Below are 17,560 nucleotides of genomic sequence, written 5' to 3'. Positions count from 1 at the left end.
CTTCACTCTTGCATGCATCCAGGCACAATTTCAGCTGCTTTCTGTAGGATGCCAGCTGTGATATTCAATGCCTTCCAATTGCCATCTAAAAGAAGCCAACTGCAAGGGAATTTTAATTGCTATCTAGTCAGTCATCCGGTAACCCAAAGATTAATATAAATGGATTCTGATAGGCAGCATTTTCCAAGAACCTGCTGACTTCGTTGAACTCCCCTGGCCTGTCCACAAAATTGTTCTGGATGTTAGCTTAACAGGAAGCACCTATGATAGATTCAATTTGTTTCCATTAGAGGGGATCAATTAATCTTTATTATGAATAGCAAAAGTGCCGCACCTGCTCAGCCTCCTGGATGCAGCTTCATTCAATACATGCAGCCTCCTAAGTCTTATTCAGAAGTCCTCATGCAGGGAATACTGTATTTCAATCAAATATCCAAATATGTGCACAGGGAGAGAAGGGAAGAAGAAAAACAGAAGCATACAAGATGGACCCTGGCTTACTAATTACCGTATTTTTCGCTCCATAAGACGCACTTTTTCCCCCCCAAAAAGTGGGGGGGGGAAGTGTGTGCGTCTTATGGAGCGAATACTGCAAAAAAAAAAAAAAACTCCGCCCCAGCCCTCGCTCTGCTCTGCTTCCCCGGGCAGTCAGAGGCTACTCAGAAGTAAGTCACAGAGTCACTGGGGCTCACTCCCAGGAAAGTGTGGGTGGGGTGGCAGTCTGCCCAAGCCCGCTTGTCTACTCAGAAGTAAGTCACAGAGTCACAGGGGCTCACTCCCAGGAAAGCGTGGGTGGGGTGGCAGTCTCGCTGCCCAATCCTGTGCATGCCTACTCTGAAGTAAGTCCCATTAGAGTCAGGGGGGCTTACTCCCAGGAAAGCCTCTCTTCCCCCCCCACCCCAAGCCTGGAGCATCACAACTTCTCTGCAACACAAACACTTTCCCCCCTCTCTCACACACACAGGCTACCCCCTTCTCTTACACACACAGATGCTCTGCCCCCCCATACACACTCATACAGCAGGGGAGGGGTGCTTTCACTCACCTCATCCAGCATCTGAATGTAAGCCCCCCCCCCCCTTCACAAAGAAAAAACTGTCTCCTTGGTCAGAATGCCAGTGTTTGCTTATTGCACAAGCCCCAGGTAAGGCTCGGTTCTCACCATAAATCCAGAGGTTTGTTGTGTCTTGAGAATTCAAGTTGTAGTTAGACTTTCCACTTGTTCATTTGTATTGTATTGTATGGGAACTGGCGAGGAGGTAGGCTGTGGTGTCAGCAGTGGCCCCCTTAAGGGTAAGGCCTGGGCATCCAGCAGAGTGTGCTGCACAGCTGCAGCCACTGGAAAGCAATAGGGCCCTCAGGGATATAAGGAGTACCTGAGGCAGAAAGGGTTTGTGGGTTTTGAAGGAGTGCAGGTTGGAGGTAGGAGAGGAGACTGACTGGGTTTATTGAATTTGGAATCTGACTGTGGATTGTGACTGGACTTGGATACCCTGATGGATTTGACTGACCTTGGACTGTAATTTGGCTTATTGGTTCTGGACTCTGATTTGGCAACTCTGATTGATGGGACTGATTTACTTGGCATCTGTGGACTGGAACTGGACTCACTTTTGCTTGCTGCACTGGTGAGTTGCACAAGGGGGACTGATCAGCCTTAAGCGGGCACGAGGCCCAGTGGATTGGGATTTGGCAGAACATCATTGTAGCGGAAAGATAATGTGATCCCCTATTTGTGTGTACCTGCTTTTGTGAGTTTCATAAATTCTGACTCTAGTGATGAGTTCTTGGGGTTTCCAGAAAACTAGAGTACTCAAACCTTTAAGTCTCTCCATTTGTTAATGACAGTGATAATGGTTCTTAATGCGACTGACTGCTGTTCACTTTACATGGTTCAAATGTTATTCTGTTATAGTTTATTAATTGTTCTATTACACTATTTGGTTCAGAATATTTTTTTTCCTGTTTTCCTCCTCTAAAAACTAGGTGCGTCTTATGTCAGGTGCGTCTTATGGAGAGAAATAGGGTATGCACTTGAGTTCCAGGATAGTCTTGATACAGGTACACATGTACATATTTGTTACAATGCTTGTCCTTGTAGTCCTTGTGCACAAGTTCTTCAGGTAGAGCAGAGGTCAAGTATATGAGGAAACCTGCATAAGCTTCAGCTATAAATTTCATAATTCTCATCCAGCCCATTACCATCCACAGACATCTGACCAGGTGTTCCACTGAACTAGAGCTAGGCTTCACCTGCACCTTGAGGATGCAGTAAGGCAATCCCCTCTCACAGCCCCCTCTCTCAATGTTTCATAATGTTCAAAACCATAGATGATCAGACCTTGCAGCTGTATCCCCTTGCAATGAAGCAAGAGTCCAGGGTGATCTTTTGAAGGGAATGAGGCTGTTTGGTAAAAGAGCACAGGCTTTGAATGCAGAAGAGCTACATTTAAACCCCTAGCATCTCCAGGATGTCTGGAAACAGATCCCCAGGGTTTCAATCAGTATAAAGACCAAGTGTCGTGAAGCATAGCTCTGGCTGGGTATAAGACAGCATGATGATGTTTGTATAAACACACGAATGTTCCACACCTGGACAAGTAGTAACCAACACAGGTCTCTATACCAGTGACATCAACAAGCCTAACAGCTTCCGCCTGGCAGGGTGAAGGGAAAAAAACCAAGCAAAAATGTGACAGGAAGGGGGAAGAAAGAAGAAACAGTCCTCCTTTCTTTCCAGCATCTCGGCTCTTATTCCTATATTCTACCCATGTTTGTCCCTGCAGCTGCCTCCAGGGTTCTCACATCTGATGTGGTAGGAGACTTCAGGTTGGCAACCTGTCATCTATCTTCGCATCAGCACCTTCCCCCCAGACTCTTAAGAGCCAGCAGTGCAAACTACAGATGGCCCCACATCAAACCTGACCTCTCACAAGACCTGCCCCTGTGAAATCCCCCATTGCCAGCATCCCCGTCACCTTGACAACTGGGCCACCATATTTGCCTCCTCTATAAGAGGCAAGTCTGTCCAGAGAGTGTCTCAGATACTGGCCTGCAGTGCTCTGCAGTGGTTGATACTTTGCCTCAGGGAAGTATTATCTTGCCACCCTGACAACAGCAAAAACCCCCCTCAAGGGCTCTAACTATTGTTAATGCTCTCTTGCCCCACCCATAGCTCCCATGCCTAACCTATAGCTACACCTCTGACAAGAACTCTTTAATGCTGGCCATCTACTTAAATACTGCCTCACCCAATTTCTGCCCTCCACCTACACTCCTGGTGTAAACCACCCACCAAGTGCCTTCTGCTAAACCAGGGGTCTCCAAACCCTGGCCCGGGGGCCAGATGCATCCCGTGTCGGAGCCTCTCTCTGGCCCACACCAGCCTTTGGTCCCCTGCACTCTGTCCCGTCTTCTGGCCCACTTGACTGAACATGACCAGAGCTGTCCTCTGGTCATGTCTGGAGGGTGTTCTGAGGACCTAAAAACATCACTTCCTGGTTTACCTGAAAAATTGTAAGTCATTTTTTGTGCCCTCTGAAAGCCTTAGAAGGCCTTCTGGAAGGCCTCCCCAGTGCTCAGAACACGCTTCAGGTGTTTCCTATGATGTGCTGGTTCTGAGATATTTACTGCTGTATATTTAAGTAAGCTGCTTGGGAGGTGGGGGAATGGAAGTCCATTTAAGTGTGTGCTTTATTTCTGATGGTGCTTGGAGAAATCCTGGAAATTTGAGCCCATTCATTCATTCAAGTTTCATCTCTAATGCATTGATTTAAATTTTATATTTAAAGTTTTTTTCTGGCCCTCAAAACAGTGCCAGATATTTGATGTGGCCCTCTGGCCATAAAGTTTGGAGAGCCCTGTGCTAAACAGTCTCCTTCACCGCTCCCTCAGTAACATCCAGCTTCCTACCAATACTTGCCTGAACAGATTGACTTGACCAGAACAGGCAAGTATATTAAAATATGACTGAAATCTTGTTTAAAAAACAAGACATCCAAAATTTATTGTATCACATGGAAACAGCTTTTATTTGACTGCATTACATATGTTTCTATAGCATTGCAGGCATTCATTTCAGTACATTTTATTTGCGTATTTTAATCTGAACTCCAAATGCATCTAGGTCATCAAACCAGCTTTTGCTGATTTAACATTCAATGTACAGTCATTATCAGAGCATCAGCCAGTGGGCAATCACAATCAAATGCACTTCCTGAACTAGATGGGCCTATGGCCTGATCCAGTGGGGCTGTTATGTTCCCTACATTTGGCATCATTAATGAAGGAGTGGACACAACACTGTCAGAAAGTATAAAAAAATAGTTTTGCAAAACAAGCGGTCCAATGAGCTTCGTATTCTTTTCTATATTCCAGGCTAGTTGTCACCCCACAGTACTGAAGGGGTAAAATCTAGAATATCTTTACAGTTTTCCAAAAGATTTAAAGTCACAAACAAATGCCACAAATTAAGTGGTCTGTAAGCACTCAGTTACACTGCTTTTTGTTCTGATGTTATCAAGGCAGAGGGAGCCTTACCCTTCTACCAATCATCTATTTAATCCTGGGAGGGAATAGTGGCTCTGTTGAACATTACACACACACACCATGTGCTGCACAAGGTTCAATCCCTGGCATCGCCACAAAAGATCACAAACTGATACAGTCACTATCAGTCAGGGATAAAGATCATTTAGCTCACTCCCAATTCAGATACAAGGAGCATATCAATATTACAAATTTATATTGACTTTACCAAGCTCACTCTCCATTCATGAGATTTCACATGGTGAAGACAAATACAGGAGGGTAGCAAGAAAACACCAGAAAGCTCCACCTCCATACCAATGTACTCCCAAAGCTCCTCCTCCACACATATAGCACCTGTCTCCAGCTCAAGTACAGTACTATAACCAGGGACAGATCTTCCCTAGAGTCTCAGACACTCTACAGGCAGCAAGAACCAGAGCAAGAGAAAAAGTTAAGGCTCTGCAAATGAATTCACCTGCTCCTTTCAAAACATGTGCATTCAGGGTGCAGCTGGATCAACTTCACAGCTACTCTTCACAACCCAGCATAATGAGATGTGTCAGTAAACACCATCATTTCAGTTTTCAAATGGAGAGACAGGAGTAAAGTTATGCAAGAAAAGGCACAGAAAAGGAAAGCACAGCAAGCCAGTTCTCTCTCAGCCTTTAGCTAGGCTGGACCAGCTGATCCTATACAATCATCTCAGCTAGTATTTTAATGGTTCACATGTGTTGTATAGTTGCAATTATTATGCTTTATTGCTGGAGTTTAAATTGCAAACTACAATTAAAACGTAATATGCAAAAAGTAAAGGACAGTCCCTTTCAAAGCCTAGGTAATAAAGTGGGATTAAAAAAATAAAACCAGCTCTATGCATCAGGACCAGGAATGCTACAAATCCCATTCCAGCCATCACAGCAGACAGAAATGAGTTGCTGTCTTTGCTGCCTGGAAGATAGGCTGCATACAGTGTCAGTGATTTCCCTAATAACCAAAGAGCCCAAGGCAGCAACTGCAGATTTGTCTAAGATTAAAGTTTGGAAGTTCCTGGCTCTTTGTGCTGTACTCTCTGCCTCAGAGTATGCTGACTTTGCACACAGACTCAAAGGACAAGTTCACACATGCACAATTACTACTCAGCAACCACAGTTGCACATGATGACCAGCAAGAACGGAATGGAACAGTCAGCACAAAGGGAACTCTCATATCACCCCATAGCAGACTATTCTCAGTAGGAGCTAGAGGGCCCCTTGGGAAGCCTTGGCACATTTAAGGGGGCCACAGACTTAAACTGCAAGAAGGGAATTTTATGTGTATCTGTTTAGCTTGCATTCTTGTTCGACAGAGCAGCCCTGGAACTTTAGAGCTACTAAGTGGCCATTTAAAAAACAAAAAAAAAGACTGAGAATGGCTGCCCTACAGCACCTCAAGGCTATTTCTAATTCTCAAATACAGCCACAAGTTGTTCAGTCACACACTCCATGTGGGGATCTGCCTAAGTCTCCTTTTTGAAACTATGGTCATTCAGTGACCAGTCCTGGTTCTTTTATTCCTACCATATTTTCTTGAAAAAAATATTTACTAGCACCATCTCAACCCATGTTAAGAACACACACTTATTCACACGCATGCTAAACACAGTGTGGTTACATCAAAGTGCGAGTTTCAGATGGCACAGGGCAGTGGTTCCAAATCTTGTTGGCGCCGTGACCCATCTCATCCTCCGCAGTGGGTCATGATACTCCAGGAGGTGCCAAGGAGGCCTCTTCTGGGTCATGCCGGGCCAGCAACCCACGCTACTGGCCTCTGCAGACCTCAAAATGACCTGTAGAAGCCTCCGAAAGCCACTTCCAGTTTTTGGAAGCAAACTGGAAGTAGGCTCAGGAAACTGGAAGTGGTTTTTGAAGGCTTCTGAAGGCCATTCTGAAGCCCAGGAAGCCCATACAGTGAGTTGCAGGCCTAGCATGACCCAAAAGAAGCCTCTGGAGCTGCCCAATGCCTCCTGTTTAGAATCGTTCAGATGCAAGAGTGGCAGGAGGGCCCGGCCTGTGACCCACCTTGCATGGGCTCTTGACCCACCTGTGAGTCACGACACAGTTTGGGAAAGGCTGGTGTAGGGGAAGGAACAACTAACTTTCAGGAGCTAAATGGCATTTCTTGACATTAGAGACAAACAGCACAGTTTACAAGCAGAAGCTGCTGTGTTAGTTTTGCAGGTGGGTAGGACATAAATTTAAGACAGACAAGGTCCCAGATCTGCCATACCAACTACTGGGAGGCAGGTAATTATTAGTCTATGTGAATTTAGGTTTACTGTACCAACTGCTAGACAGGAAAAGCACAACTCATTCAACAGTGGCTCCTCTGAAAACAGATGTTTTGCCTTTGGTGCCATGGCTTTGATTTCAAAGGCCACATCTGTACTTGGAGGATGCTCCTGAGAGCTTGCAGGTGCTCTAGTTCAAAATAATCAGTACACCACCATCAAATTCCCTCTGAGAGCATACATCATCTTCAGTTCCACTACGGCTCTTGAGGCTTGGCTCTGGCTGCCCTATAACACTGTCACTCACTCACTCAGTGGGTTCTCAGTTTATAGTCCCATTTATCACTTGATGGCTAATGGATTACAGAATGCCGATTCATACTCGAGCTCTGCCCCTTTATAGTTCCTGACACAATGGAACAGAAAACTGGCACTCAATATAGCCATAATGTTAGTCACAGCTGGATCAAATGCCTCAGACACTCCCTCTGTAAGAAAGAGTATGGAGTGCCTGTGCATGTGGAATGCACGTATGCCAGCAGTCACCTTAATGTACTATTTCTGTTAGAAAAGCTGGAAGTTACCTTTATTCCAACACTGGTACGCATTTCTCTCTCCTAGAAATACTGTGCACTTTCTTCTGACTAATTTCCCCTTTTGATCTAGCATTTTTGCAAGATATTGTAGCCTCCTTCCAAATGCTCAGCCCCATCCCTTGTAAGGGGACATGCTTCTTCAGTTTCTCCCATTATCATTTTCATATGTCAGCTGTTCTACTGCCAACATACTGCTTCTATTAGCTTTCCACCCCTCCCCTTCTCCTTCCCTATAAGGCTCCCTTCATTTTAAGCAATCATTCTTATAGTGAGGGTGCAGCAGAAATTGAAGCCCAATGGGTTGAGAGAGAAAGACCAATTCCTAATTTTGTCCATGCACCTTGTTACTGTGGGAAGGCTGAGGTCAAATTACAAAGGGACAGAGACAATCCAGAACCACCTACACTGACTTCCAAAAAAGGCAGTAGCAGCCTATAACTAGAGCTATACTCTGCCATGTGGGCTGAATATTCAGATTAAGCACTGTGGTCATGAGACAACTGAGACTATGGCGTTGGTCAAGGGTCACGACAGCTGTCACAAGTCCAACATTTATCATGCACATGTACCTCCATGAGCGTTGGAATAAGAAAACAACACCCTCCTACAAAAAAATCATCTGCCTCTGAAAAAAATATATACGTATTTTTTCCCTATACTACTGTATCTGCGGAAGGGACACAGTGGCTGACAGAAGAAGTCTGAAAACCACAATTGGTCTCAACTTGTCCAAGAATCAGAATGAACATCTTCCAAGATACCGATGGCCTCCTTTTCAGTGCCAAGTGCCACATATATTTGAGGGTTTACTAGGGATTAGAATATTGAGTTTTGTTGAAGATGTTGAATTCAGGTATGCCAAATAAGAATCTAGATACATAAACAAAGATAACTACTGCTAGGACAACAGTGCAGTTATTCCACAGGCAAGCCCAACACATTTGATATGACAAAGTTTCCCTACCTCATGAAACAATAACGATTGGCAAGGAGGGGCATCAGGCAACTTCCTATATCAAGTCACACCCTTGGCCAACCTAGATCAATATTGTCAACACTACCTGGAAGAAGCTCTTCAGGGTGTCAGATAGGACTTTTCTTCTTACCCAAAGATGTCATGGGATTGAAACCTAGTACCTTCTGCATGCAAAGCGTTTGCTCCATCACCAAGCTAAAGTACCTTCCCCAGTGGAAACTCTCAATGCAGTGAGGCTACATCACATACTTCATTTCACTAGACTTTGCAAGGGATGAGCTGGAGCTGTTGATTTCAGCAGCAACTACATAGTCTCTGTTCCACTAGCTCTAATTCATTAGCTTCTTTATCCCAGACTCCTTTTTGATCTATGGTCTTCCCTTACTTCCTGCTTTTCTCTACTTAAAGGTAGCTCACCTCTCATCACCAGTTGGTGGGGCAACACTGACCCTGTTATTTCCAACTCGGGCTCCTTCCTTAAGGTCTTAACTAATCTGGTAAAGCACTTTGTACCTTGCAATTTTAGAGGCAGGGTGTTCCTGTGCATTAAGTAATCACTAGTTTAAACATTTGTCAGCATCCAGACTATACCATGCGGATGTGTTTATGCCTGGAATAAATGAATAAGCACAGAACATGCCTTTACAAGAAGGAACAATTAAAGCTTTCCTATCCAGGTCTTCCTGGATTCTGCACCAGATTATTCATTCTTCTCAATGATCAGCTACACTGTAATTTGGGTGCAGAACTTTGTAACATTATGATCAAAGACCACTAAATAAACAATCCTCCCCAAACAATGTATTTGACTATTCCCACTCCCCATTAAGTTTGGCTTCATCTTAAAAGCAGCCTTGTAAGCACTGCAAACAAAGTAATTAGCCATTTTATACTTACAGTCCTAGAATCACACAGCAGGAGAGGATAATCTAATCTCTTCCAAGTCCTTTATTCTATAAACCACATCTGCACCAATATTATCCAGATTACAGCAAAAGAGTGAGCAGAGCTAAGAGGGTGTCTTAATTCTGTTTGGATTTCTTTCAAGTATTTACACCCACCTTACTCTCAAGGAGACAAACACCACCAATGAATATACAAAACACAGACATTATAAGAACAGCAGGCAGATCACATCTTACACACACACACCCCAAAATGCCTATTCTCTGCCAAAGAACAAGCAACAATGGGGCCAGGCAGCTTCCCTCTGAAAAGGGTCCAGAATCCAAGATTAAGCCTTTCCTTGGAAGGGTGCCTAGAATCTCAGCCTAGCAACAGAAGATGCCTCAGTCCTCATGCCTCCTACATCATTCCTAATATTACAGGGACCCGGAATTGCATCTCAGAGGTACATTTTCATACTGGAGGAAGTGTGTACCTCCACACACAAGAGGAAAAGTTGCAGGGATTCAGTGGTGCTTCTGGAACTATTCAGATCATTCCCAAAAAAACTGAGCTGGTTATTCATTACTTTCAGAACAGAAATTGGTATTCCCAACAACAAGTTTCTCCATCTGTCAGTCACTCCTATAAGGGGTATATGGGTTTCATGTCATGCACTGAGCCTTCCTGCCCTTGATCCACTTTGGTGGCAGTCAAACATGCAGAAACTCACTTGACAGTAGTTCAGATTCATGCAGGAACTTATGGTTCACAACACTGCAGGGATGTAGGACACTCATATAGTGGAAATGTGCAAGATCCCTCAAGGAGACTGGGTGTGGTATCAACAGTGGCCCCTTGCTCTGATAGATCTGGGAAGCATGGGACCAGGGCTGTAGATTGTAGTGGTGTGCTGCACAGTTGCAGTCACTTAGGCACAACAAAGCCCTCAGGGATAAAAGCAGCACCTGGCAGAGGGAGAGCTGTATAGATGGTAGACAGAGGAAAGACTGAGTGATAGGCTAGCTGACTGATTAATGGATTGAGGCACTACTGGACTGACTGATGGACTACTGGGCAGACAGACAGACTACTGAGGATTGACAGATGGACTACTGAGGATTGCTGGAATGGGGACAGCTGGAGACTGCTGGGTGGTAGAGAGCTGAAAGGGTGTTGCTATATCCAGAAGAGCTGTTGCTTTGACAGCCAGGAGGAGAAACCCTGCAGCCTCACAGGCAAGCTACCTACTGGTTACCTTCTTATTAGTGCTGAGGGTCAATAGTAGTTTTGTATGCCTCTAGAGCTAGCCAGGAGAACAATTAGCTTAAAGGGGGCAGAAGTTCTCTAGGTAAGGCTTGGAACGGGAATTTGGCAAAACAACCTATCACAAGGACATCCATTCCCATGGCAAAAGTGACATATTGACTGTTGACAAAAGTGGCCTACTGTTATAGCTAGATTAATAATTTCTCACATGCATGCTTAATAGAAACAAAAGAGCACAGGACTGATAAGCAGGGCCTAGAAGAGGGGGGTAAAGGGAATAATTTGTACTCAGATATTTTCTGGATCTTACATATTTTCCAATCTTATCCAGACTTCACCACCCATGTGGAATGCTGAGGACACTACTGCGGGCACATGGTGGTGAATACTGCCACAAGCCATACACACCAGGCCCAGGAACATTCCTTAACAGTGTCAAATCTGGGAGGAAGCTGGCCTGCTACAGTGGATCCGTTTACCATGAAGGGGTGTATCGGAGCTCAGGGCCACAGCTGCAGACCTACAGGTGCCGCAGATGTCAGTTTTGGTGCAAACAGGACACTTTCCATTCTAGTGTGAGCCTCAATACAATGGTACTAATCTTCTGCAATGATTTTCTATAGTTGCAAGATTTTATAGTGACTTGGGAGTGTGTTTGGTTTTCAATATTACTGTATCTAGCTGGCAAGGCTGGGCAGGCAGGTAGACCTGAGCTCTGCATTGGGAAGACTGGTAGACCTGGGCTCCAAAGTCTATTCCAGTTGTTGCCACTCTCCCCCTGCCTGTTTTGCCCCCATTCTGTCCACTTCCCACTCTGTTCCACCCACTCCCTCTTTGGGCAGGGGCCCAAAAGAACCTTTGTACCCCCTGATAAAATACCTCTCGGAGGCCCTGCTGACAAGCAGATGGATCCTCAACTCTCAAGAAAACCCGGAGCAATCTCTCATACCTACTGCAAACTTCCTGCACAGAATGCAACTTTGTAATAGCAAACAGTTATTCCTGTACATGTTAGCATGCACCAAGTCTGCATGCACCTATCTGAACCTGTACAGGTAGACTGTTGTCAACTGTTATTGCTATGTGCGATTTCCATACTAAAGTTTTGCAGGGTGCATTTTTGTGTGAAGGCTGCTTCGCAACAGGCTAAAAACAACTTGTCTATTCCATTTTATTCAGGAAGTGGCTGAAGAGTTGCTTGCTACTAGTGCATGTTCCCTAGGAGTCCATCCAAAGAGACCGGCCATGGAATACGTCACACAAGAGAGGATGGTCTGGCAAACACATGGCATAGAATGGGCTTGCCATAATAGGCAAAGGAAGGGAGATGTACAGGCTGAGCTTCAATAACTGACTGACATACTTGCTTCTCCAGCATAAGCCTTTATTATGTGGTCACCAGAAGCCACGATACACAGTTTTATGCATCGCTTACCTTCCACTTTCTAATCAACTTCTCACGTGCTTCCAATTTAAACAGCTGTCTCTTCTAAGCAGTGAGAGCTATTATCTTCCATCAGGCCAAAGTATCCACCAAAGTATCCACTCAGCTTTTGGTAGGAATGAAACACTCTGAACTTCATTGTTAAACTTGGGGCAGTGGAGAGGAGTCATTCCCTATTCCTCAGGGAAGTACGGAGAACACCACACCTTCTCCCACTGAAAAACCAGATTAACTTGGGGTTTCCCAACCCACAAACATTTCAAGAAAGGTTTATTACAAGTTCAGCCTACCTTATGCCTTCCCCCACATCCTACTAAGCATAACCATATTCATATGCTAAAGAACCCATACCCTATACCAAGTTCTGCCTAGTTAACCCCTAGCCACCATGAGACCAAAACCCCCAAGAAAACAGAAATTCAGCCCTCCCAGCTTTCTAGATCCTTTCTGTATGTTTTACAGCCTTTCTAGTCCTTAAGCCGTGCAGGAACAGCTTAGACCAGCAAGGATGCCCTAAGCAGTACAAACCTCAAACCATTAACAGCAGCAGCTGTGAATTAGTTAACCAAGGCACAAAACCTAACCAACTTTCCAGCACTGGCATAGTGGTGCAAATGAGGCATGTGCTGCACCCTGCAATTGGGTGGCACTCACGGAGGCCTCCTTAAAGTAAGGAATGTTTATTCCCTTACCTCAGAGCTGCATTGCCGTTATGTCTGTGCTGGACAGTGGGTTAGGATTGCGCCCCAAGTGACAGGGTCTTGGTACCACTTTTCACACTTGCACAGCAGGATGCACTTGCCACAGTTCCTTTGGCCTATACAATAGGAATGACAAAACAGGAGGCCTAGCATCACTCCTGTTAAGTTCTTAGAGCATATCAAATCTCAGGAATTTAGGGCAAACAGTAAATTTCAATGAAATTCTATCAAAAAAAATTCATTCAGACTAAAGTAATGGCATTCGCATGGAGTACATTAAAAATGACAGAATGAGATTGTATGTCAAACACGCACACAAAACCCAATCCTGTTGGCAAAATTCTCTTCATTCTTTTCAACCAAAATAGCAGCCCAACCACCAATGAAGACAGATGGATTAAGAGAATAAGAGCCTCAGCGCAGTGAATCAACAGCTGTGGTATATCCTATTGTGTCAAGGGAAGAGAAAGAAGTTTAGCTTTGAATGATCAAAGCAAATGAATATTAAGTATTCTGGAGCAGCACAACCCCAAGTGGGGGGGGGGGAGAGAAGGTAGGAACACCAGATTCGGTGAACCATGTTAGTTCCACTAAATGATTAAAGAAGTCTAGATGTTATACTTGTCGTAGAAAACTCTCTATGAAGTCCTATAGGGCTAGGCACTGAGGAACAGTATTTACTGGGCATCCACATCTTGAACTTCCCTGCCCCATTTGCAACCATCATCAATGTAGATCATGGATGGGGCAAACTTACAATGTCAGTACCCCGATACAGGCATCAAGTTGCTTCCACTATTAGATGAGTTTAAGAATAGTGATATCCAAACTGACTCCAATATTAACACCACAGAGAAAACCACTCAGTACCAAGTCAGACCACTGGTCCATCTTGCTCAGTCCCATCTATAGGGACTTGCTCAGTAGCTCTCCAGGATTTCAGTAAAGTTTCTTTCCTAGTCTCACCTGGAGACACCAAGGATCGAATCTGAACATGGTGTCTCTTGCATGCACTGAGCTGTAGATCTTCCCTCAAAGTCCTTCCCCTTATATTCATTCTCTGTTCCTGTAATGGGAGTACCATCTACTTTCTTGCAACAAGTAGAGGAAGATGGAGAATACAGTAGATGGAAGAAGTATCTTTACAGCAGGAGTAACTTCTCAAAATCCATAGCCATATTGTGGTGGTTCTCCTAAGCTTCTTACAACTCATGCTGATCATATCAGAGGTAAATAAACCCAGCTATATGCCAAACAATAGCGGGGAATGCAACTCCTACACTGATCAGGAAACAGCCAGTTAACCAGATCCAAGCTAATATTACTATAAATCCTATAAGATGATCATTTCCTTTTTTTTTTTTTTGTAACTCAAGCTTTAAGACAATGCATCACTCCAAGTTGGACGTGAACTTGAACTATTTGAGTTTAGGAGAAAGTCAAATCAGAACCGACAGGATTCTACACCAACAGGATAATTGGCACAGCGTAGTACGAGTTGTGACAGCAACATCACTGTTCAAAGCCATCTGCAAGGAAACTGAAAATGAAGTGCAATGGCACAAGATCAAAGGTCAGCCCCCCTCCCACAAATCCCCCTCCAGGGGTGCAGCACCTGCTCCACTGACCCCAGAAGCTGCATGAATCTATTTAAAGCATCTGCTACAAGATGGGCTGAAATTCACCTTGAAGCCTACTCAACTCATCTTAATTCAACCAATCACAGTTCTGCAGCTTAAACACTGTTATCTGGTTGTACAGTACTTCAACTGTGCATTTAATATAGGATTTGGAGCACTCTAAACGTGCTCTGCTAAGAGAAGACAGTCTGATGCATCTCCCAGGATTATGTTTACTTGCATTTACAGTGAAAGAGGACCACGGAATCCAAGTTTCACATATTGTAAATGAGTTCCAAGATGTGAGGCCTTTTATAAAAAGAAACTAGTGGAAAGAACATTGCAAGCCACTCAGCCATTGGCTTGAATCGCTGACTAAAGCACAAGATTATGGGCAACAGCAGCAGATGAAGAAGTTTCCTGTAGGAACCACTACAGGATATCCAAGAACAATTACAAGGGATATTATGAGATCTTTAAAAAAAAAGACAGTCAGATCTTGCCTCTCTTGAAGTTAATGGCCATGTTTCCACCAACATCAAGAGAGCCAGGATTTCATCCTGCCTATCTTGGCAAGCGATACTGCGAACCTGCATTTGCAGGGAATCTCACGGTGCCATGAAAGTGCAGGGCAGAGCCAGCTCACAATGAATAGTGCGGGTGGTCACTGCACACAGCGAGGCCACTTGGATTAATACCACTTCTCCCATCTATATTCAAGAGTCACATCCATTAAGGAGGAAAAAATAAGTCACTAACTGCAAGACTCACACGCCTTCCTGAAAAAGAGCTTTTCTAGGAATAAAGCATAGTGGATGTGATCAAGACCTTGTATATGTAGCATGCATAAGGAGGTTAAATGTTTGTAAAGAGAGCTGAACAGCTTAGCATGTAGATATGGTTTTGCAAGGCTGAGGCCTTCCAAAATTGTGATAACACCATGTAAAAAAAAAGATCATGAATAAGGAACAACATCATCCACCGTCTTGGATTATCCAGATGGTGCTCCTTGATACAACATACAACTAAGTTACAACTATAAAATGACACCTAAACTTTCTCCCAGTATCTCTTTTGTACACTCCACAGCAATTGGCACCACTCAACATCAGCACAAAACATGTGCACACAAAGCTCACCGGCCAACTGCTCTTTCAGCGTTAGCCCATCAATAATCCGTGGATTAGAAAAGCATGAGTAGACATTGATACCTCATGTTCCCTCTGTTCCACCACAAACAGTACAATACACGGAGTTAATCATCTGCATGTTTGGGTTTCTGCATCTACTGGGCCTCGATTTCTCAATGAGAGGGGGCAGGGAGGGGGGAAAATAAAAACTACTTGCTAAAAACAAGAATGAAACAGCGTTTGTGGCTTTTACGTTGTGCCAGGAGAGTTGCTTCACAGGAAGCAGAAAAATAAATGTGGTTATGACTCGGGTAGAAAAAAATCAAACAGGCTATGGACAACCATAGGAAGACAGAGCTTTTGCCCAAGGGTGTGTCAGAAGGTACTGGAGGGAAAGGAAGAGGGCAAGTAAGGACCCTGGCTTCCCCCCCCATGTTGCACCTACTATATGGAAACCCATGCTGGATATTTCTTATCCTTGCTTATGAGCTCTTCCAGCTCACCTGGGCTGCCTGAGCTAGGGGTTAAAGGCAGCAACTCCTCCTCCTCCACCACCCCCAGAAAAGACCCCTCTTTAAAAATCTAGAAGCTTAAAATATGGGTACACACCCTCCATCTAAAAAGCTATTTACCGTGGAGACACACAGGCAGCCCTTCCAGAAGTGATCTCCATATGGGAGATGTAAATCCACGCCTACATGTTCCATAGAGGCTCAATGCAAATCTGCGCTCATACATATCTATTATATACAGATGGCTGCCCCCACCTACGCCGAAATGGGGCTTTAGATTGAGAGGCAGGCACCATTGATCAAGAGATCCGACCGAGAAGGCGACCAAGAGCAAGTGAGGATCTTTTCCTCTCCAAACCGATACCGTTATTTAAAGGGGGGGGCGAGTAGAGCGAGAGAGCCACCATTCACACGACTGCAATGCAGCTTTTACTACCCCACCGTGATTCCCCCCCCCCACACACACACACCTCCCAATCCTCTCGCTTCTCAGGGCAGCCAAAGCTGGTTTCAACGATCCAAGTGTTTTCACAATAAGATGACCGATGCGTAATCTGATTTATGACAATGAAAGGCTGGTGGGGGCTGGAGGAAAGAGGGGGAGGGAGAGAAGGGGAGGGGACCAAGGTTGAAAGTCTTCCTCCAGCCCCCCCCCCCCGCCCAAAGGATGGCACGGTCACTCACCTTTTACTTGAGTTTCATATTCTGCGATGATCTCTTTGTCTTTCTTGAACTTAGTTTGAGATGACATCTTTGGAAAGCTCTCCCCAGATCCCAGCGATCCTTTTTCCTCCCCTTCCTCGGTTTTATAAGAGGGCAACGGAGAGAGAAAAGTCCTCCCCTCTTCTCCCCCCCAGGCTGAGCCTGCTCGGTACGATCAGGAGTCCGCCTCGCAGCCTTCCCCGGCTCACTCTGCAGCGGAGGGAGACCAGCTTGCCCTCCTCTCTCCCTGGGCCGGCTGCCCCTTCATCTGCCTCCGATCGGGGAGAACCTGGCTGGCCAGAGATCCGTGCCTTGTTTTGCCCTTGTGTGGATGGAAGGTGAGGGGGGGCACCAGGAGGGTGTGTCACCTGCGCCCCAGGAGGCTTCCCCAAATATGCCCTGTGGCTGGAAGGATAAGCAGCAATCAATAGCAGGCAAGCGGGAGAAGGGGCAGCTGAGCAAAACAACCAACACGGAGAGCGCGAGAGAGAGACACACACACACACCAGGCAAGGGCCCCTCCTTCCTTAGCGTGCAGGCAAACCCATGGCAAGCAGCAGCACGGGAGGCTCCCTGGCTGGCATCCAAAGGCAGGTCAGGTTGCAAAGACGGGCTCGCATGGCGCTTCCCCCCCCCCCCCCGGCTGGAGGATCCGGAGAGAGGCAGCCCTGGAAGTTAGTTGCAGAGAGCTGCTGCTGCTGGGCACTGCAGGCTTGAATTAAGTTCGCCCCCACGTCACGCGCAGGCGAGCCCCGCCCCCCGCATTTGCTAACCACTGACACATTGTAGCCTACAGGACGCCTGAACTCACTGCAAGGGGAAGAGGCAGCAGCGCCGTCGGGGGGGGGGGTACAAGACGGCGCTGGAGGGAGGGGAGCTCTCTCCGAGACCCGCTCTGCAGTGGTCCGCCCGGGGCACGCCCAGTGGAC

The 17,560-nt window shown here is 45.6% G+C and overlaps 1 protein-coding gene across 5 annotated transcripts in view; it reads right to left on the bottom strand.

Moving 5' to 3' along the window:
* Positions 1 to 17,219, bottom strand: part of SRGAP3 (SLIT-ROBO Rho GTPase activating protein 3) — a 231,075-nt gene extending 213,856 nt beyond the window's left edge. For all 5 annotated transcript variants that reach the window (XR_010793772.1, XM_066615038.1, XM_066615039.1 and 2 more), the window contains exon 1: positions 16,614 to 17,219. Coding sequence is in view for 4 of the 5 variants with exons in the window: in XM_066615038.1 (XP_066471135.1) it covers positions 16,614 to 16,680 (67 nt within the window). In the remaining variant the exon portion in view is untranslated. The remainder of the gene's footprint in view (positions 1 to 16,613) is intronic.
* Between the last annotated feature and the right edge of the window lie 341 nt (positions 17,220 to 17,560).

Source organism: Tiliqua scincoides, chromosome 2 (assembly GCF_035046505.1).
Source record: "Tiliqua scincoides isolate rTilSci1 chromosome 2, rTilSci1.hap2, whole genome shotgun sequence".
NCBI lineage: Eukaryota > Metazoa > Chordata > Lepidosauria > Squamata > Scincidae > Tiliqua > Tiliqua scincoides.
The sequence above is the reverse complement of the archived record's forward strand: the minus strand, read 5'-3'. Positions and strand labels throughout refer to the sequence as shown.